Here is a 21,560-nt window from a genome sequence, read left to right on the forward strand (position 1 = left end):
CACTGAGCCAAACCGGTTTCAGCCACCCTTTATAATCCTAGTGTTGACTCAGGCATCCCAGACATCCCAGGTTGACATTCCATTTTGAACAGGTCTTCCCACCGCCCCTCCTAGTTGCTGGATGGGAAGCTGCTTGATTCATGAATCGATTAATAAAGCTAATTAGGTCTTCAAATTTACTCGGTTGAGTTTTGTTTTTTAACAAGATTGCCCAAACTTGTAGAGCATGTTTATGACTTTATTTGAGCCAAACTGACAATTGCTGGAAAGTAAAATCCTAACGGCTGAGAATGTGCTCTGGAAAAGGGCAGCTTTACAGCTTATTTTATGCATTAGAATCAAATGGAGACCTAAGGAGGCTCACAGGAAATCCATTGGTCGTAAAGTGGCAAGATGGGAGAAAGCAACGCAGGGAACTCTCTGGGATTGGATAGAGAGTGGAATTAGGAGACACATACTTCTTTTACATGGGTGGGTATGTGGTACGCAGTTAGACAGACTTGAGCAGAGCAAGGACCATGGATGGGCTGGGTACAGAAGGTCACTAGAGCGGACAGCCTTGTGTGCCTAGCAAAGGACAGTTGTAGGGTGGGACCTCACCCCCAGGGTGACCTTTCCCCCCCTAGCATATCACTGGTCATGTGGTTTGGAACCCCCCACCTTTCCTCCCTAGAGTTAACATCTAGGTCTCAGTTGTATTTCAGCTCCGGGCCCAGAAAAGCAGCAAAACCAGACAAGGAATGCCATGGCCGCCCTCAGGGCCAGCTGCATTGGATAATGACCTCCTGCCCTGGTGCTGACCAATCAATCAGTGGTGACCGAGACCCTGAAAGGACACACCTGGAAAGCTGCTGAATATTCTATTGAGATCTTCCCCTGGGACCTCCCCTAAAAGCTCCCCTAAGGGCACCCTCTGGGCAGCCTGGCCTTTCCCTTTCACCTGCCCCTCCCTATCCCCCCAGGTGCCTCAGCTTTACCTTCCCCGCTTCAAGCTCCAAGGGCCCTCCTTTGCGTCTATGACTTGTTTCCTAAGCCCACCTCTTCTACGAATTACTTCTGCCTCTGTAATTTTCCAAATAAATGTTCTCTTATAGTTTGGGTCTTGGCTCTGAAGTCCTTCCTAGCCACAACTCTAGTACCGAGGTTGCTGAACCCAGGTCCGGTCTGACCTCACAGCTCTAACACCCTGTGCCGTTCCAGCCGCCTACAACAGGTACAAGATAGTTAACAATAAATATTTACTGCACGTAGAGACGATATTTGGGCAAGAAAATAACAATGAGGGGTTCCTCATTGGTCTTGTGCTCTGGTGGTCTGGGGGGACATTGTGCCCTGAGGGGTCTTGGAAAAAAAGGAGATTATTCTGACATTCCAAAGATACGCTATCTTGGATGCAAATAAATAATAGACTGTCTCACTTAAGATCAAGATTGACTTTGCCCGGCCAGCCTGGCTCGGTGGTTGAGTGTCAACCTATGAACCAGGAGGTCACGGTTCAGTTCCCAGTTAAGGCACATGCTGGCTCCATCCCCAGAGTGGGGCATGCAGGAGGCAGCCAATCGATGATTCTCTCTCATCGTTGATGTTTCTCTCTCTCCCTCTCTGAAATCAATTTTTAAAAATGTACTTTTTAAAAAGATAAAGATTGACCTTTGTCAAGGAAGCTACAGGCCTGGGCTGTAACTATCACCATGACTTTCTTTTAGTTAAGAATTTTGTGTTGGATCACTCCTTGTTGTTACTTTCAGTCTCTCTTTTTATTTTACTTTACTTTATTTTATTTATTTTCAGTGTCTGAGTTTGTAGGGCCTGCCGTGCTGGCCTCTCCTGAACTTGTCAGGTTTCGTATGTGGCCCCTTTTTCAACGGAAATGTTACAGGACACAAGGGGTCCCTTTGCCGGTGTGCATCAAAGCCCAGTAAGACACAAACAGTGAGAAGTAAGGATTTATTTTTAGGAAGTGGCCCAGCCAGAGGAACACAGGTGAGCTAATGCTCAAAGACCTGGCTGCCAGGCGGCTCCCAGGGATGAGTTATGTAGAGGAAAAATCATGAATCATGGTGACTAGGGAGTCGGGGATGTGGTAGGATTATGGTCTCCACTGATGGGTCGGTGCTAGGGTGCACTGATCAGTGCATCTGGTCCTGATGCCAGCCAGGGTGTAGCTTCCTCTGGTTCCCCCTTTTCTGGGCCTGCAGCTGAAACACACTGCGGCCTACATGTTATCTCCAGTTTGACTGAAACTCTGTCTTTGTGGTCAAGGCACCCGAGGCTTTGTTCCTAAGATTATGTGATGCTGGTCAGAACCTCATTGTCCTGCCCTGGCTGGTGTGGCTCAGGGTTGGCCCATGCACCCAGAGGTCACCCTTTAGATTCGTGGTCTTTTTTTTTTTTTTTTAAATATATATTTTATTGATTTTTTACAGAGAGGAAGGGAGAGGGAGAGAGAGCTAGAAACATTGATGAGAGAGAAACACCAATCAGCTATCTCCCACACACCTCCCACTGGGGATGGACCTGCAACCAAGGTACATGCCCTTGACCAGAATCGAACCTGGGACCCTTCAGTCCACAGGCCGACGCTCTATCCACTGAGCCAAACCAGTTAGGGCCGTGGTCTTTTTTTAAAAAATATATTTTTATTGATTTCAGAGAGGAAGGGAGAGGGAGAGAAAGAGAAACCTCAATGATGAGAGAGTCCTGGTCTTATGGGCTGGATCTCGATCAATATTTTGCTCTCACATCAATATTTCTCTCCCTCTCTCTCCCACTGCTGTCCTCTCTCTCTAAAAATAATAAAAATATATATTTATTAAAAAAGAGCCGAAACTGGTTTGGCTCAGTGGATAAAGCGTCGGTCTGCGGACTGAAGGGTCCCAGGTTCGATTCCGGTCAAGGGCATGTACTTTGGTTGCGGGCACATCCCCGGTGGGGGGTGTGCAGGAGGCAGCTGGATCAATGTTTCTCTCTCATCGATGTTTCTAGCTCTCTATCCCCTCTCCCTTCCTCTCTGTAAAAAATCAATAAAATATATTATAAAAAAAAAAAGAATCTTTGGCCGAAACCAGTTTGGCTCAGTGGATAGAGCGTCGGTCTGCGGACTGGAGGGTCCAGGGTTCGATTCCGGTCAAGGGCATGTACTTTGGTTGCGGGCACATCCCCAGTGGGGGGTGTGCAGGAGGCAGCTGATCAATGATTCTCTCTCATCGATGTTTCTAACTATCTATCCCTCTCCCTTCCTCTCTGTAAAAAATCAATAAAATATATTTAAAAATAAATAAATAAAATAAAAAAGAATCTTTGGGTGGTGGGCACACAGTGTAATATACAGATCTTGTAACACAGAAACCCACAACTGAAACCTGTATGTTCCTGTTGACCAATGTCACCCTATAAGTATTCTCTACTGTGACCAGCAGGGCTAGAGAGCAGACTGAGTCCCTCAGTAGGGGTGGCTGGGGATTGAGAAAAAGAAAGACAGACACAGAGATAGTAGGGAAAGCTGGGACGGGAGGAAGGGGGAGGGGGGAGAGGGGAGAGACACTGCTCTCTGATGGAGGGATAGTGACCCAGAGCTGGTGCAGCGCGTTTATTATATACACATCATGATTCCAGGAAGTTTTACTAGAGTTTAACACAAAGGAAATTATGTGAAATCATGGTTAAGGATCAAGCTGCAATTCTTCATTGTTGTGGCTTCTTTGTAATTGTCACTCGTGGCTGAGCCCAGATAATTGTGTCCGTTCCTTGCACCTGGATGAACAGAGATAATGAAACCCACCCCCTGGCACCTGAGCTAAGGGTCAGGCTGACAACATACCTGCCTCTGGCACGGTATGTTTCTAGGATGTGGCTCTGCCAATGTCACTGGACTCAGCCGACAATCAGCTCATGTGCTTTCCCAGGCGCTCTCTACATCACCCCAATTCATTTAATAAATTAAAAACCCACCTCATTGTCGTGAGGGAGGGCTTAATATTAAGGGAGTGGATGTGCAAGGGAGGAGGCAGGTGAGTCAGGGTGCTGGATGAGGCCAGGGTGAATCAAAAGAAAAGGAGAAAAGATCATATTAAAGAAATGACGTTTCTTTGTGGTTACAACAGGATTCAGGGTGTTAATGTGAGAAATGGGGTTTAGCACATAGTAAGTGCTCAATAAACGTTAGCTGTTATTAATCAACAATTATTAACTCCCTCTTCAAAACCTGAACAGCTATGGGATTAACCTTCTTCCTCATCATCCCAGCACTTGCCAGTCACTGCCTCCTCCTGCTTACCAGGCTAGAGCGGTCTCAACATGCTGCCTTGCGTCCCCACGTCCCCACGAGGGTCCCAAATCTCCACGTCTGATGGCCTGAAGCGGGGGTGAGGTGGGCAGGGCAAGCCTCCGCTGTGACCAGGATGACAGTGGGAGGTGAAGGGCAGAAGGGGGAAGGTGGGGCTGAGTCCCCACCCCATGGAAGACCGCTTTTGAAAGAGGAGACAGACCAAACAAAACAAAACAAAACAAAACAGCAAAGAAATAATTTTTTTTTTTTTTTTTTAAGAAAGAGGAGACAGGGCATGGGTGGTGGGGTGGACACTGGCCACATGGTCCAGCCAGGACACCCTGAGGCAGAGAGCCTGCGACATGGCCAGGATTGAGGGCTGGGCGCCTTGGTGTCCCCAAGTGTCTCATGGCCTTGCGGATGTCTCCCCTAGTCAGCTCCTAGTCCCATGGGCAAGTGCGCCCCGGCGGGGTAGGGGCCCTGGGCCTGGGACCTTGGTTCCAGGGCGGGTGTGGAGCTCATGGGTCCTCTCGCGGGTCTGCGTGGTGATACCAGGTGTGGATCGGACCCCGGTTCCGGGTCCTCCAGGGGGCTCGGCGGAACTGTCGCCGCTGGAGCGGGAACCTGGCCCTGCAAGTGCCGCGGGGCAGTCCGGTCACTTCCAGCCCCTCCCGTCTCCGCGGTCACCCTGCCCGCGCCATCTCTCGTGGAGCTGCGCCCGCGTGTTGCATGCGTGGCTGTTCCTGGCAGACGGGCCAGGGGTCCCGGGGCGCCCGGAGCGTGCGGCCGGAGGTCGGAGGCGGGGCGCGAGCTGGCGGTCCGGATGAATGAGTCAATGAATGAACCGATGACTCGAATGAATGGGCGCCGCCGCAGTGCCCTTCCTGGTAAAATTAAAAGGGCAAACCCAGCATTTTGGGGGGGGTAGTTGCCCCCCTCTACGAGGCAGGAGCGCAGAGTGACGTCGGTCGCCTAGATCCGGAGCGGGGAGTTGGAACTAGGGAATGGCTGGGGGCAGGGTGGGAGTGCGGTTTCGATATTTCCTGTCCCGGGGGCGGGGCATGAGGGACATGAGGGGCGGGGCCTGTTCATAGCCACGCCCCCGCTCCGCCCCGGCGCCGCGCAAGCCCCGCGGGTTTCCAGCCGCGCTGAGGTCACAGGCAGGCGGCCTGGCGTCCGAGCCGAGAGCCTGCGCCGAGCGGGGCCGGAGCGGAGCCCGAACCGAAGGAGAGCCCGAGCCCCTCTAGCAGGGAGAGGCCGCCGCGCACGGCCCCGCGCCTACCCTGCAGGCCGGCATGGAGGAGGAATGCCGGGTGCTCTCCATCCAGAGCCACGTCGTCCGCGGCTACGTGGGGAACCGGGCGGCCACGTTCCCGCTGCAGGTACGCTTACGTAACCCGCGGTGCCCCGCGAGCCGCCGCGCGGACCGAGGCGGGTGGCCACCGCCGGCCCGCGTGACCTTGGCCGGTCCCCGTCCGGCTAGGAGCGCCTGGTGGGTTCCTGCGGGTAGACCGGCTCCGGGGCGCCGAGTGCGGCGGAAGCCTCCGTGCTAGCCTCGCGCACCCGGCGGTTCCCACCCCTTCCCGCTGCCTGACCCCAGCAGACGGGTTCTCTGTGGGCGAGGAGATGCCGCGCCGTGGCCCGGACCGTGCCCCAGGGCGAATGAGACACGATGGGCAGGTGTTTGCAGTGCTCACCTGCCGGGCGCGGTGTTCTGCCCTTGCCCGCTGTGGGTCAGGTTGCCGGGACAGAGGAGGAGAAGGAAGCTCACAGTGAGGCCCCGCCAGCTAGGATGCCCCTCCCCGCCATGTGGGCCCCCACCCTGCCGCTGGCCATTCCGGGAGGTGGTCGCTGGAGAGAGAAGGGTCTACCTGCTGGTGGTGGCTGTGAAGAAGAAGAGCCCACAGACCAGTTCGGGCCCCTGCAGGGTTTGGCTGTAGAAGCTGCTCTTTCAACGTGTCAATCTTTCCATCTGGCCTTCCCCTTGGGCTGCCCTCCTGCCTTCCCAGCCTGTTCTTGCTGAGGGGCTCACCATTTCCTGTGGCTCGCTGGGCATTCACTGCTTCATATTGCAGCCCTTGGAGGGGCAGGAGGAGGCCTGGGGGCCGTGAGGTGGGCTGCTGGACAGCAGGCAACACCACAGTGCTGGGCACCTTGGCAAGGTGGTGACTCTCCTGGACTGCCTGCCTTTGGTTTGATGTTTGAGCTAGGAACAGGTATGGCAGGTCCCAGGGCTGGCCCCACAGGGCATAGAGGGCCACCTGCAGGGGCACAGGCTAGCCAGAAAGACCATAGGAAGGGCCAGAGCTTCCGAGTAGAATTTGAGGCTGACCTAGGCTGCCGTACCCAAAGCCTGAAGAGGAAATAGTGGAGCAAACACTTGAAGGTGGAGAGGTACAAAGGTTCAAGTTCAGAGTGACCAGCCAGCCCTGACTTGTGAGCAGCTCCACAGGTCTGGTCCTCATCCCTCCTGCTCTGGCCAGCAGAGGGCAGACTCGTGGGGTAGTCACCCTGCAAACTTGGGGTGTCCCACAGTCCCCACTCCTGGTCACTGCTCTGGAATGCCTCCTCCTAGCTTGTGGGGGGAAGGGGTGGAGACTTGGCAGGTAGGTGGAAGTCTGAGTAGGGCCACTGGGGTGGGACTGTGCCCAGGGGGCGGGGGGGGGGTGTGTGTGAAGCTGCAGGGTCCCTGGGGCAGAGCAGGAGCAGCCCAGGGAGGTGGAAGGAGAGGGCTTTGAGAACAGGTTCTGCTCGCTGCCCAAGGGCAGCAGCAGCTCCAGCCTGGCCTTGGCCGGGGAGCCGGGGAGCCGTGGGAACCGCCCTTGGCAGAAAGTGTGCTATTAGTTCCCCGCGGGCTCCTTTGTGCCCTCTGCCCAGTCCCCCTCCCTTGCTCTTTCCACAGGGCACACTGTTCCCTTCCTCTGCTCACCAGGGTCCTACAGTGACGTCCCTGTTCTTGAACTCCCAGGCACATGCCTTCAACTTCCACACCAAAACCTTCCTCCTCCAACCATCCAGGGGAGGCTGCTCCTCCAGGCCACCAACCTGGAGAAGTGCCTCTTAAAGACAGAGCTGCGGTTTTTAACCTGGGGTTTCCCCAGGGCCCAGCATCTTTACTTAGGGGCACGTGTGCTGCGGCTTAGGGGACACAGGCTCGGGGGCAAGGGTCATGTCATTTCCTTCCTCCTGTCATGGGCGGGGGTTGCTGACACATATTCCCAGCCCTGCACTTCCTCCCCTTAAGGTTTCTGGGGCTTAGGGGGAGCATGGCAGGATGGGGGTCATGGAAAGCAGGGACCATTAGGTTAGTGACCTTGAAGAGGCCACCTTCTCCACCGAGCCCTCTGGTGTTCGGTTGCCTCCGGTACGAATGGGCCTGACGCTGCTTCACTGGTCATTTTAGGCTCCCGGGAGATGGGGAGTGTGCACAGTTCTCTGAGGTGCCCCCTGTGGAATGAGGTGGGCCAGCAGCGCCTGGGGTGTTTTACTCACCTCTCCCCGTGCAGACAGTCAGGCATGCCTGAGGCACCCTCAGGAGGTCAGGACCACTGTCAGGAGTGGATGTGGGTCGGGGCCCTACTTCCTTGTGTCCTTTGCCCTAATTACTTCCTCTTCCTGATTACGGAAATAAGATGTAGGTTGGAGGGAGGGGAAGAGGAGAGGGATAAGGGCAGGGAGAAAGCCAGGGTGGGTCTCAGAATACGCTTCCTTGTTTCTCAGTGGGTTAGAGTACCAGCCCTCGCACCAAAGGGTCGGTCGCAGGTGTGATTCCCAGTCAAAGGCACATACCTGGATCGCAGGTTCCATCCCAGCCCTGTGCGGGAGGCAACCCAAGATGTGTCTCTCACGTCGATGTTTCTTCATCTCTTTCTCTCTCTTCCTTCCTCCCTCCCTTCCACTCTCTCTAAAAATATCAATGGAAAAAAGTACCTTCGATTGAGGATTAACAACAACAAAAAATAAAGAAAACACACTCCCTGCAAAGCTGGAACTCAAACAGAACTGCGTTAGTCAGTTCAAGTGGCCACAACAGATACCACAGACGGGGGCTCAGACACAGGTGTCTATTCTTTCCCAGTCCTGGAGGCTGGAAGTCTGAGACGAAGTGTGGGAAGGGCTGGTTTCTCCCAAGGCCTCTCTCCTTGGCGTGTGGAGGGGGCCTTCTTCCTGTGTCCTCACATGGTTGTCCCTCTGTGTGTCTGTGTCCTAATCTCTTCCTCTTATGAGCATACCAATCGTGCTGGACCAGGCCCATCCTAGTGGCTTTGTTTAACCCCAGTCACCTCTGTAATTGCTCCATCTACACTAATAAAAGAGTAAGATGCAAATTGACCGTACTTTGCAATGCCCACCAGCCAATCAGGAGTGAGTATGCAAATTAACACAACAAAGATGGTGGGTTAATTTGCATATGCAGGCGCTGAGCGGCTGGGTAGGGCGGTCCACACTGCCCCAGCTGCTCTGGGCCTCTGGGCAGCGTGGGAAGGCAGAAAGGTGGCTCCGGCCGGAGCGAAGGCGGTGCCAGCAGCCAGGGGAAGGAAGGCCCATTCTTGCACAAATCTTCGTGCATCGGGCCTCTAGTCTCTAAATAATGTTCCATTCTGAGATGCTAGGGGTCAGGGCTTCCACATATGGATTTTGGGGACACAGTTCAGACCATGACAAGAACAGTTTCCAGAAATATCGTAGTTCATTGGACTCTTTCTGCACTTGCCTACTTAGTGCTTCTTTTAGCAGAGCCTGTGCAGGCTTGTTTCGGACTCGACTTAGCTCCTTTGACATGATCTGTTCGTACTATGGGGTGCTCCCCACACCTGAGCACCGCTGAAGCAGGGAGAAGCAGGGAGATGGGTGGGGATGGCCTACTGATGGGGCTTGAACCAGCCTTTGCCACCACAGGACAGAGACATCCCCTAATACTGACCCGGGGCAGCTAGAGACTGCAAAGGCAGGCTCTTTCACAGCTGAGTGTGGAAAGAGAACTTGGAAATGATTGGAGAAGGTCAGCTCCGGCCGGGCCACACAGATTTGCCCTCATGCCACTCAGAGACTGGAAAACGGGTGTGATGGGGGCTGGAGAGGCTGCCTGCAGGGACTGATTTGGTGTCCCCGGTCTCGGAGTTCCGGCCCTCTGAGCCCTCCTAAGCCTCATCTGCAGAGTGATGCCAACAGAACCTTTGTGGGTTTAAGCAAAGAGTTTTTCACTTGGGCCCAACTGAGGATGGGGAAGTACAGCTGTGCACAGCAGTTTCAGGGAGTCACATTCACCAAGGACTCAGTTTTTCACCCGGTGGGGAGAAGGTTCGGATACGGCAGGGGCGTCAAGCTCCCGGAGCCGGGAGTCCTGGGAAGGGTCTGGAAGCAGTTATTTCTACAGATTTACCAGGATGAGGAGAGAACAGGTTATCGCCTTCTCTAATCGCTATCGTTTTCGTTGGAAGTGCTGGAAACATATGTGGCCGCCCCACGAAAGACTGCGGTTAGGAACCAACTGTGCTCCCTTGGTTACGGATCAAGTTGGAGCAGTTTGACACCTTTCCTTGTCCCGTGAGGACAGTTCTCCTGGTGATCAGAGGGTGCCTGGCTCCCAGGGTGCCACCTGGCTCCCAGGTGCGCCTCGGCCAGCGGTCAGCCTGGTGCTGATCTGTGCCGGCTGGATGTCCGTGAATCTTCAGGGCTGAGGCTCCCAGACCGCTTTGCCAGGTCCTGAAGCACACTTTTCACAGTCTCAGGCAGGCCGGCCCATGGGCTCCACCTTCCACGGGCAGAGAAAAACGTTATCCAAGAAAGAGAAGGGCCCTGGCTGGTTTGGCTCAGTGGTTAGTTGGCTCTTGGACCAAGGGTCTTGGGTTTGATTCCCAGTCAAGGGCACATACATGGGTTGCAGGTTTGCTCCTCACCCCCCGTAGGGGTGCGGTAGAGGTGTGTGCATGAGAGATACATCAGTCGATGTATCTCTCACATAGATGTCTCTCTCTCCCCTCTCTCTCTTTCTCTCTCCCACTCTTTCTGAAAAAGCAATGGAAAAAATGTCCTCTGGTGAGGATTAACAACAACAACAAAAAAGGTGGGGGGGAGAGGGAGAGAGATCCTGCTTTTGGATTCATTTCTGCGCTCTGGTGCAGCAAACCCATGGTACATTTTAATGTTGAGGGGAACATGTTAATGGGACCAGCGGCAGAGGAGGTAGCCTTAGCTGAAAATCCATTTAAATATCGTGTCACCGAAACAGGAAAGACCACAGGAGGCCCCAAAGACACTTTCTTTTCTTTTTTTAAATACATTTTACTGATTTTTTTACAGAGAGGAAGGGAGAGGGAGAGAGAGTTAGAAACATCGATCAGCTGCCTCCTGCACACCTCCTATTGGGGATGTGCCCACAACCAAGGTACATGCCCTTGACCGGAATCGAACCTGGGACCTTTCAGTCCACAGGCCGACGCTCTTATCCACTGAGCCAAACCAGCTAGGGCTCTTTTCTTTTTTCTTTTTTAAAATATTTTTATTGATTTCAGAGAGGAAGGGAGAGGGATAGAGAGATAGAAACATCAATGATGAGAGAGAATCATTGATTGGCTGCCTCCTGCCCGCCCCCTACTGGGGTGGGGGGGGATCGAGCCCGCAACCCAGGCTTGTGTCCTTGACCGGAATCGAACCTGGGACCTTTCAGTCCACAGGTCGACGCTCTATCCACTGAGCCAAACCAGCTAGGGCCCCAAAGACACTTTGGGGGTGGGGGGTGACTCAGTTTGGGGCCTGCCGAAATCAGCCTCATTCTCTGGCTCTTCGGGCCCATCTGTGCAGGAGCGGTCAGCAGCGGGTGTGCTGAGAGGCCCCGGCGGGGAAACCTGGGTTCAGACTCCTGTGGCCACAGTAGCTGGAGCAGAGGTTCTGCTGGAGCCCAACGGGAGCTACAGAGCTCAGGGACCTGGGCGTGTGAGCCCACATGTTCCTGTGGGCGGCTCCCAACAGGTTCTCCTGGAGGCACCCCTGGGTCCCCAGGGACTGCTGCAGGGCCACATGGAGCCGTTTCCACCTCTCACCTTTGAGAACCCCTGAGCCCCAGGGTGGACTTCTTCAGAGGGTCTCTGGTCAGTCCCTTGGAAGATGTTTACCACTTTTTCCTTAGAGTCCCCAGGATAGAAGGGACCTTCTCCAGCAGAGTTGCATTTGGAAGATGCTGGAAGAATGGCATCCTACCCTTAAAAAAAAAGTTGGTTTTAGAGAGAGGGAGGGTGGGAGAGGGAGAGAAACATCAATCGCCTGCTTCCCATACCCGCCCCGACCAGGGATCGAATCGGCAACCTAGGTAGGTGCCCTGACCGGGAATTGAGCCTGCAACCTTTTTGATATACGAGAGGACTTTACAACCAACTGAACGGGGCACCCTGCCCTTCAGTAGACATAGTTTCTGTCTTAACTGTTTTCGTGGTGACTCATCCTTAGCAAACAGTACAAGAGCTGCCCCCAAAAAGCACGCCTCCCTCCCCCGCACTCAGCAGTCATCCAGTCCCTGGGAGTGACCGCCGGGTTTGAGACCTCCTGAGCGTCCTCCAGACGTCCCCGCGTGCTGTCCAGGCCCCACTGACCTGCTGCTTTCCTCTGTGCTGTGTGACTCTCCCATTTCCTTCTGGAACCCCCCAGTCTGATCCAGACGTACTCCGGTCCTGGAACATGGATGTTGGTTTTGCTGTTTCTCCAGGAAAGCCCAGAATTGCTTAATATCTTGATTTCTAACTTTCTTGCTTAGTTTGGGGTTGAAGTTTCAGTTTCTCTTGGCCTGTCATAGAGAAAAGCAAGAATTTAATTGGTTCCATTTTCTGATCTTTTCCCCACCGTGTGTGTGTGTGTGCGTGTGTGTGTGCATGTGTGTGTGTGCGCGCGCACGCACACACATGCATGTGAGGTGTGAGTATGCATGTGCTGTGGGCATAGTTGTGTATCTGTGTACATATGGGTGCATACGTGCTTGGACATGTGTATGTGCAATTTTGTTGTGTGGTTTGCTGTTCTCTGCGTGGGATCCTGTCTTCTGTTTGAGTGACCGCCCTCACGGGGAAGGAGAGGGAGCATCTGGCAGCAGGTGGCTTCCGTGAGGTGGGGGCTGATGGGCTTTGCAGCTCGTGGGCTTGGCGGTCCCCTTTTGCACACCCCACGGAGCTTTTGATCTGGAATCAGCCAGTTCTATTCACAGAGTGAGCTGGAAGAGTGGTGCTGTGGGACAGAGTCAGGGGCGTTTCTCAAGGAGAAAGGAAGGAGGCATGGGGACATGGGCCACCCAGAGCAGGCGCCCTGTTACCCATCTGTACCCAGGTGCCATCGGGAGCTTGGGATGAGACCCGCCTCCCTCTTAGGGCTTTGCAGTGCCACCCAGCAGACCCTGACCCTGTGCAGCGCCTGGCGGAGCGTGGAAGCCAGGGAGCGGGGTGCACCGCGCTGGTGTACATGGGCTGAGGTGATGGGGTCCAGGGCTGTGACAGCTGAGGCAAGGGCGCACACGGGACAGCAGTGGCTAAGGCGGCCCCAGGAGGCTGCTTCGTGGAAGACAGGGCTGTTTCCAGTAGGAGTTCCCGTCGGAGACCAGAGGGTGGTGGGTGGGGACCAGCTGAGTGGTAAGACTGACCGGTAACCAGTGGTGGAAGGGACAAGGCTGACCAGGATGACAACAGACACGCGACACTCATGTCCCCTCTTGCCTAATTCTGATTTTCTGTGCAAGTGGCTAAAAGTCTTGCAAACAAGCCACAGTGAGCGTCCTTGAAGACAGAGACGCCTCCTGGTGCCCAGCATGAACTTCCCCCCTAGAGGAGCCAGGCGGTCTGGATGGGGTGAGGAGCTGCCCTGGAACATTCCAGCGTTTCTGGTTGCCGCCATGATGAAGGCGGATCGCAGAACCGCGCCTGCCTCGCAGTTAGCACAGTGCGTGGATGATTCAGCCGCGAGGTGGGTGTGCAGCCGCTGGGGCCTGTGTCCCCCACTGAGGCTGACACGGGAGCCCTGCCTCATGGCCCCAGCAGGTGCAGCTGTCCCTGAGGAGGGGTGTTGTGTCCGGAAAGGCGGACTGAGGTCTGTGTTGGGGCAATGGATGGGTGCCTGCGTGGATCGAAGACCCTGCCTACGCCCCTGTGTTCCTCTCCGTGGCTCGGTGACTGCGGAACGTTGGAAAGCTCTCTCGGGTACACGCGTGCTCCGATCATTGCAAATGCTTCCCCCCCCCCCACGCTGGCAGGGGCAGGAAGCTGGAGCCACTTCCAGGCCATCCCACTGGCCTGGGCTTGCTTTGAGCCCTGGAGCAGGCAGTCTGGGTGGCCTTCCCTCTGCGCAGGACCAGTGCCTCCTACATGCCATGCACACGTCTCCCCTTCGCTGCCACTTCACTTCCCTTCCTGCAGCAAGTCCAGGCCGCCTGCCACGTGCCAAGGGTGGATTAGCATTGACAGGCAGCGTGTCCTGCCCAGGGACATCTCTTGCCAGCAGTGCCCTGGTTTTGACTGGCTGTGCATCGCTGTGGCTCCTCTTGGATCTGAGCCCTGGCTCCTCAGCTAAGCCGTGCTGATGTGGTCACGTGAGGCCGCCTCTCTCAGCAGCTAGAGTGGGAGTGGCGGCATGCTCAGTGTGGGCACCTCGTCTTTCTGAAGGGGGAGTGCGTTTGCTGGCGGAGCCTGGGGCTGGGGCTTTTGCTACCACTGGCTTCATTCAGAGGCACCGGGGGTGGCGGACTCATCCTGGGGGGCTCCCGGTTGGCAGGGCATCCCTAAGCCATCAAAACCCCACCAAGTGCAGGTGCAGAGCCGAGAAGAGAAGACGTTCCTGTATGTGCCCTAAACAGGGTCCTGGGGGCTGAGTGAGCGATGGTCTGGGCTGCGGAGAGGCGTGCACACAGGTTTCAGACGTTTCAGGGTCAGGAAGTGGCCACAGCGTGGAATGCACGGAATTGGGTGTGGTGGTGGCACACGCAGCCCTGGGACCTGGCTTCCTGCCACGGGCAGCAGCGAGCCGGGAAGGCTAGGGCTCACGGGGTACACCTAGGGGCCAGGGGAGGGGACGAGGACAGGTGGCGTGGCGCTCACAGGAACTGGAGTGAGGAGCCCTTGGACAGCCTGCACTGGGCTGCCACAGCAGGGATGGGGCACTCGGGCGGGGGAATTCCAGGAGCACCCAGCCCCCAACTGGTGGGACAGGGAAGTCACCACCCTGAAGGAGGGCCGAGCTGGGGGGCGGGCTTCCTGTTGCAGCGCGAGGTGGCGGAGCTGGTCTCTGCTCTCTCGGAAAGCCTTCCTTCCCCTGACCCCAACCTGGGCTGAACTAGTCAGTTGGTCTTCTGTTTTTTCAATTTTTTTATTCTTTTTAGAGGGAAAGAGAAAGAGAAACATCAGCTTGTTCCAGTTATGTGTGCATTCATTGGTTGATTGGGGGCCCTGACCCAGGACCAAGCCCACAGCCTTGGTATCGGGATAACACTTGAACCACCTGGGCTGCCCGGCCTGGGCTTTCTCTTTTTTCTTTTCCTTTTTTTAAAAAAATTCTTTATTGTTTAAAGTATTACATACGTCTCCTTTTTCCCCCACTGCTCTCTCCCAGGCCGCCCCACCCCCCTCTTTTTTCTTAAAATGACAGTTTATATCTTTTTTTTTTTAAAAAAAAATATATTTTATTGATTTTTTTTACAGAGAGGAAGAGAGAGGGATAGAGAGTTAGAAACATCGATGAGAGAGAAACGTCGATCAGCTGCCTCCTGCACACCCCGTACTGGGGATGTGCCCGCATCCAAGGCACATGCCCTTGACCGGAATCGAACCTGGGACCCTTCAGTCCGCAGGCCGACGCTCTATCCACTGAGCCACACCGGTTAGACAGTTTATATCTTTTTACTGTGTGCTGGCAACTGTTAGAAAACTGGCTTGGGCCCTAGCTGGTTTGGCTCCGTGGATAGAGCGTGAGCCCGTGGACTGAAGGGTCGATGGTTTGATTCTGGTCAAGGGCACGTACCTCAGTTGCAGGCTCGATCCCCAGCCCCAGTTGGGGGCCCGTGCGGGAAGCAACCAATTGACGTGTCTCTCTCTCTCTGGATCTCCCTCCCCCTTCCTCTCTCTCTAAAAATCATTGGAAAACATATCCTGGGGTGAGGATTAACAACAGCAGGAAACTGGCTCGGGGTGGGGAGGGTGTGTGCCAATGTCTGTGGTGTAAGTGCTGCCCCGGCTGAGCCCAGCCACGCAGTGAACTGGGGGGCGGGGAGGGTAAGTCAGTCACTGATTCGTTTAACCTGGTTCCCTAGTGCGGGCTCTGCCTTAGCTGTCAGTGCCTCGGTCTTCGAAGCCAGCGACGTGCGTGGGGTCCTCTCAGCCAGATCGCCCTCCTTTTCCGCCCATCAGCCGGAAACTCCCTGCTGCTGAAGGACGCGTGTAATTAGATCAGACTCGCGTGGACGCGCTGCCTTTTGCCGCGGAACGTGGTCACATCCACGGGTTCCGCCGCACTCGGATGGGGTTGTGCACGGGTGCACAGGGCCCTGGGTCCCCACAGCACTGCTTCCCACAGGAGCCCCGGCTGAGTGAGCCCGGCTCTGCTGTAACACAGCCTGTTCTCACCCCCAGGGACCGGCAGTCTGTCCTGTCAGCTGCTCTCCTGTGGGGTGGTCTTGTCGGCCAGTAGGGTCCACCGGCATCCTGGTCTGTTCCCATGTCCTGTGACTTACGTGCAGGCTGTCAAGGGGTGGGGACTCAGATCTGCCCCCCATGCCAAAGCTGAAGGCCAGGGAGCGCCCAGCTGCTCACCGTGTGTGTGTGTGTGTGTGTGTGTGTGTGTGTGTGTGACTGTGTGAGAGTGTGTGTGTGAGTAGTGTGTGTGTGTATGTGACTGTGTGAGAGTGTGTGTGAGAGAATGTGTGTGTGAGAGAGTATGTGTGAGAGTGTGTGTGTGAGTGTGTATATCTGTGTGAGAGAGTGTGTGTGTGTGTGAGAGAGTGTGTGTGTGTGTGAGAGAGAGTGTGTATGTGTGTGTGTATGTGTGTGTGTGTGTGAGTGTGTGTGTGTGTGTGTGTGGTGGTGGGGTCTGCCCTGACCCCTGGGCCAGGAACCAGCCTGTCTCTGGCTCCCCGGCGGGAGGAGATGAGGGGTAGCAGGCTGGGGCCAGTCCAGAGACAGAAACCACAGCAGTCATTTTCAGAGAGTTTAACAGAGGCAGCTGTTACCGGGAGAACAGAACAGGGATACGGGCAGCACAGGTATGGTGTGGGAGGCCCCTGCCCACAGCCCACACCCGCCCTACGTAGCTGGTGTGGGACCAAAGAGAAGAGGCTGGGGAGTTGGAACTTCACGCTGGGAGAAGGGGGGCGAGGCTGGCTGTGCTGAGAGGGGTGGGAAGCCACAGTGTGGATGTCACCTCCGGGGCTCGGAGAACAGAGAGCTGCTGGGTACAGCCCTTCCCTCCCCCAGTCTCTCCTTGTTGGCCGTGCCCAGAGGCAGCCACTGGCTGCTGAGCTGGGTGCGAGTCCCAGCGTCTCAGCCCCCCCTCCACAGGGCCCAGCACAGAGGGGCGGGGGGGGGGGGCGGGCGGGGGTCTGAGCTGAAGCCTGGGTTTGGACAGCAGGAGGTCCTTTCTCCAGGGCCCGAGGCCTGAGTCCCGCAGGTCGGCCCCCTGTGCGACTTTCTCCTGGGTCTGGCTCAGCCCTGCACCCGGGTTTGGCAGGTGCCCTCAGAGGAGCTTGGGTTCCTGGCCAACACGCCCATGTCACTGCTGGCGTCTGAGATGGAGCTGGCAACCAGGGGCTTTGCGCTCACTGTCATTGCAAAGCAGGTACACGGCGACTTCACCTTTCCAGCTCCGAGGAGTCATTATCCACCCCAGAAGCACTGGAGAGCGGGTTTGGGCAGGATTGGCAGGGCTGGAGTCATGGCTTCAAAGCTGTCTCTTCAGGATTTGAAATTCTGCAAACTATGTGCGTCCAGGAGGCCATAAATCCAGGCAAGGACATTTGCAAAGCTCCCATTTTAACTTTTTACTTTAGTAAGAGTTGACTTTTTATTACTTTAAGTTCTGATAATACCGGCTTAAAATGTTTAAAAAGACATCCTAAGCGTGTCACTCAATGAATTCACCTGTGTAACCGTCGCCCCCGTGAAGACACGGGCGGTGAGCCGCACATAGCCGTCCGCCCGCTCCCCGTCACTGCCGCCACCGTCCCCGGGCAGCCGCCCCGACTGCCGGCAGCAGAGGCCCTTGTGTCCATTTTGAATGTTAAGATGAGACGTGGAGGTTGTTCCAGTGAAGAGGGAAAGAGTGGGGGGTGGAGGTTGTTGGTGCATAGAAGCGGGGGGGGGGGGGGTGTTGCTATAGCAGAATGGCAGGCGGAGGGCAGGGAGGCCCCAGGGCCAGCACATCCCTGCACTTCTGTCCTCTCCGTCGTTTCTTCCTTACACACTTTCTGCTACTGCTTGTCTGTCTCACACTGTCTGTCTCTCAGTCTCTGTTTTTTAAAAATATATTTTTATTGAGTTCAGAGAGGGAGAGAGAGGGAGAGAAACATCAATGATGAGCGAGAATCATTGATTGGCTGCCTCCTGCATGCCCTCTACTGGGGATTTGAGCCCCTAACCCGAGCATGTGCCCTGCCTGACTGGGAATCGAACTGTGACCTCCTGGTTCATAGGTCGATGCTCAAACCGGCCGGGCTCTCAGTCTCTGTTTTTTCACGTGGTCTCTCTCACTCGCTCTCTCTTGCCCTGTCTCTCTGGGAGACTGTATGGCTGATGGACCCCCTTCTTCCCTGTGCCCCCAGTAGGCACTGAGATTTTAATTTAAAGGCACGGCAAGTGTCTGTTTCAGCTCCTCCACAGTTTGTTGAAATCCCTCGTCTGCTCCCTTTCGTTGTCTTGTGGATCGGTGTTAAAGATCCTCGTTCTCCCGGTGAGCTCGGGGAAGGGGAGGTGTAAAGTCCGTGGACCAGGTCAACCAGAAGTCCCGGAGTTGACCCAGAGGCTTTCCTGCTCCCGGACCTCGTATCCTTATTCACTGCCCTGGCCAGTCACGTCTCCTGCGTCCTGTCCCTTCCTCCTCACCCTGGGCAGGGCCATTGGCCTCACACTTCCCTGGTGGCTTCCGGCTTGCCACTGCTTGTATGTGGCTCATTGGGGGGTGGTCTTGGTTAGTGGCCCACGGGTTTCTTTGCGCGCTCCGTTAGTGGGATTTCCAGGAGTGATCCGAAGGCACTGAGTCCCAGCTGGTGGCGAGTGGCCTCTGTGTCGCAGCCCATCACCTGGCACAGACACCACCAGAGTGCGGACATGGAGCCTGGCTCGGGGAGACGCTCCTGGGCCCTGCACCTGGGGGCCGGCATGCGTTGGCTCCCCTCCTCCAGGCCAGGGGGTTACTGCCAGCTACAGGCTCTCACACCGGGTCCTTCTCTGTCTGTCTTGCAGGTTTTGGGGTTTGAGATCGACGCTGTGAACTCTGTCCAGTTTTCAAACCACACAGGTAAGGCACAGGCTCAGCCGAGTGTGGGTATGAGAAACGTCCCTTTAGAAATGTGGGGTCTTTTTTTTTTTTTTTTTTTTTTTGAAATGTGGGGTCTTGTGCCCCCATCTGACAGAGCTGGAGGGGCTGCCCTGTGTGAGGGTGGAGGGCTGGGATCTCCCATCTGCAGGGTGGACTGCCCACCTGAGTCTTAGCCCCACGGCTTTGCGCTGGCTGGCCAGGGCAGGTGCGGTAACCAGGGAGGTGGTGCCTCAGTTTCCCCCGGTAAAACAAGGACGTGACCCTAGCACCTACTCTAGGGCTCTGCCGTCCTCTGTACATGAGTGGCTCATGCCCCCCGTGACGCCATGGCTGCGTGGAGGGCCCCATGCTGTGGGTGGACCCTGATCGTCTCTATTAGAGACTGGTGCCTGGGAGAGCACATGCATGGGGACCTCGAGGATTTCTGGACAAGCCTTGCAGTGGAGTTGCTGGCTGGAGGGTGTGTGAGGGGCAGTGCCTTAGAAGGCCCTGGTTGTCAGGGGTGAGCCCCCTGCTCCCCGCACCCCCTGACCCCACGCTCCCCACGGCCGCAGAGGCAGGAGGACAAAGTCTCCTTGGTTCTTGGAAGTGTCCCCACATTGCGTCTCGTGAGATTGCTCTGAATCCAGGAAGAACCTCCGGGCACAGAGGTCTCCGACCGCCTGGGGAGCCCCGGGGGCCCCGTGGGAGGTGCCTTGGCCTCAGCCCTCGCGAGGGATTTCTTGTAATTCTCCTGGGTGCAGTCTTTCCTGGAAGGGAGAGGGGATGATAGGTCATAGACAAGGAGGGAAGAATTCTGTGTGGGTTTGGATGGAAAGGCTACAATTCGCCCTGGAAGTCCTTTTCTGCTTTCACTTGGCGGAGTGTGCTGGACGCTCTGAAATTTGAAAAAGTCCCAAAAAGTTTGAGTCAATCCAGCAAACTTCCCTGAATCCCACATGTTTTTACTGGCTGTTTCAACCACCCTCCCTTTTTTCTCTTTCTTTCTTTTTTTAAGAATATATTTGTATTGATTTCAGAGAGGAAGGGAGAGGGAGATAGAAACATCCATGATGAGAGAGAATCATCGATCAGCTGCCTCCTGCACGCCCCACGCTGGGGATCAAGCCCGAAGCCAGGGCATGTGCCCTCACCGGGAATCGAACTGTGACCTCGTGCTTCATAGGTCGATGCTCAACCACTGAGCCTCGGGCTCTTTCTTCCTTTTATTTTTATTTATTTTAAAAATATTTTCATTGATATCAGAGAGAAAGGGAGAGGGGGAGCGAGGAGACAGAAACATCAATGATGAGAGAGAATCATTGATAGGCTGCCTCCTGCACGCCCCTCACTGGGGATGGAGCCTATAACCCGGGCATGTGCTCTTGACCGGAATCGAACCTGGGACCCTTCAGTCTGCAGGCTGACACTCTATCCACTGAGCCAAACCGGCTAGGGCTTTTTTTTTTTTTTTTTTTTTTAAGTAAATTAGCCAAACTGGCTTGGACACTAAATGATGGAATTAAACTTATTGGTGAATACTATATTGTGCCGTAATGACATTAGCTCAACGTAAGCAAGGATTCGGTTCAGAAATTCCTGCTGCCCTTTGCAAGGGCGAGGGGAGGGGCCTTCCTGGCCTCGGTGGTGACAGCTCCTCCCGCCTCCTGTGGACCCTCTCAGGTGGTGGTGGGCTGGCTGTCCTGAAGGGTCTGAAGCAGGGAGGCCTCTGCCTGCCCCGGGCGGGATGGATGAGGAACAGAGCAGTTTGCCTTAGAGCCTACACAGGTGCAGGCATGGGTAGGGCTGGGATGGGGGCTTCTCTCCCAGGGAGGCACCCCTCTGGCTCCCGGATGGGCCTTCTCACCCACAGAAAAGAGCCTCCTGCCTCCCCTCCAGCCTTCGATGCCGTGTGGGGCCTGCCTGGCGAGAGGACCCCCCAAGGCAGCTCCCCCTGTGGGTGACTTTGAGCACCTGTCTCTGCAGCCTAATCAGAGGGCCTACAGGGGGAGGTCTCCCCAAGGCCACCTCTGTGGCTCAGGTGCCAGCCCCTCGACCTGGAGTAGCCAGGTGATGCCTCGCTGTGCCCCCAGCCCATCTCTCTTCCCCTCACCCCTGCCCACGCCCTGCTGCTCAGAAGTGAGGCTGGTCTGGTTCTCACACCCACTCCCTGTGGTAGTGTGGCATGTGGCACCTGGCACCTGAGGCCCAGGAGCTAGTGCTCAGGCCACAGTCTGGTCAGGAAGCTGGTCTCACAGAGGCTGTGCTCTGCCCTGGTGCCCAGTGTCTGAGGCCTGGTGGGGGGCTGTGTGTCATCACTGCTCTGATGGGCTGAATTGTGTCCCCTCCGATTCATGTGTTGAAGCCCTGACCCCCAGAACCTCAGAGAATGACTGTATTTGGAGACAGGGTGTGTAGAGAGGTGATGAGGTTAAATGAGGTCATTGGGATGGGTCCTAATCCAACATGATGGTCGTCCCCATACAAAGAGATCAGGACACAGGCAGGCATAGAGGGACAACCATGTTTGGACACAGGGAAAAGGGGTCATCTAATCCCAGGAGAGAGGCCTTGGGAGGGACCAGCCCCGCCCACACCTGGACCTCGGCCTCCAGCCTCCAGGACTGTGTTGGAGCCGCCCAGTCTGTGGAACTTGGTCTCAGCAGGACTCGAATATGCTACAAGTGCAGTGGAAATAAACCAACCCTGGTCGGAAGGAGGTTAGGAAAACGGAGGGGCAGGAAGGACCACTGTTCTTCCCACTCTGGGCCTGCAGCATTTTTGTGGCAGCCCAGCCCTCCTTGAGCAAACACCTGCC

General features: G+C 55.6%; 1 protein-coding gene across 1 annotated transcript in view; it reads left to right on the top strand.

Moving 5' to 3' along the window:
• The first annotated feature begins 5,390 nt into the window (after positions 1 to 5,390).
• PDXK (pyridoxal kinase) overlaps positions 5,391 to 21,560 on the top strand; it is a 30,951-nt gene continuing 14,781 nt past the window's right edge. Inside the window, exons 1-2 of the mRNA XM_054713582.1 lie at positions 5,391 to 5,649; positions 18,688 to 18,742. Of these exons, the coding sequence (XP_054569557.1) occupies positions 5,563 to 5,649; positions 18,688 to 18,742 (142 nt within the window). The 5' untranslated portion in view covers positions 5,391 to 5,562. The remainder of the gene's footprint in view (positions 5,650 to 18,687; positions 18,743 to 21,560) is intronic.

The sequence above is a fragment of the Eptesicus fuscus genome, chromosome 3 (assembly GCF_027574615.1).
Source record: "Eptesicus fuscus isolate TK198812 chromosome 3, DD_ASM_mEF_20220401, whole genome shotgun sequence".
NCBI classification, from domain to species: domain Eukaryota; kingdom Metazoa; phylum Chordata; class Mammalia; order Chiroptera; family Vespertilionidae; genus Eptesicus; species Eptesicus fuscus.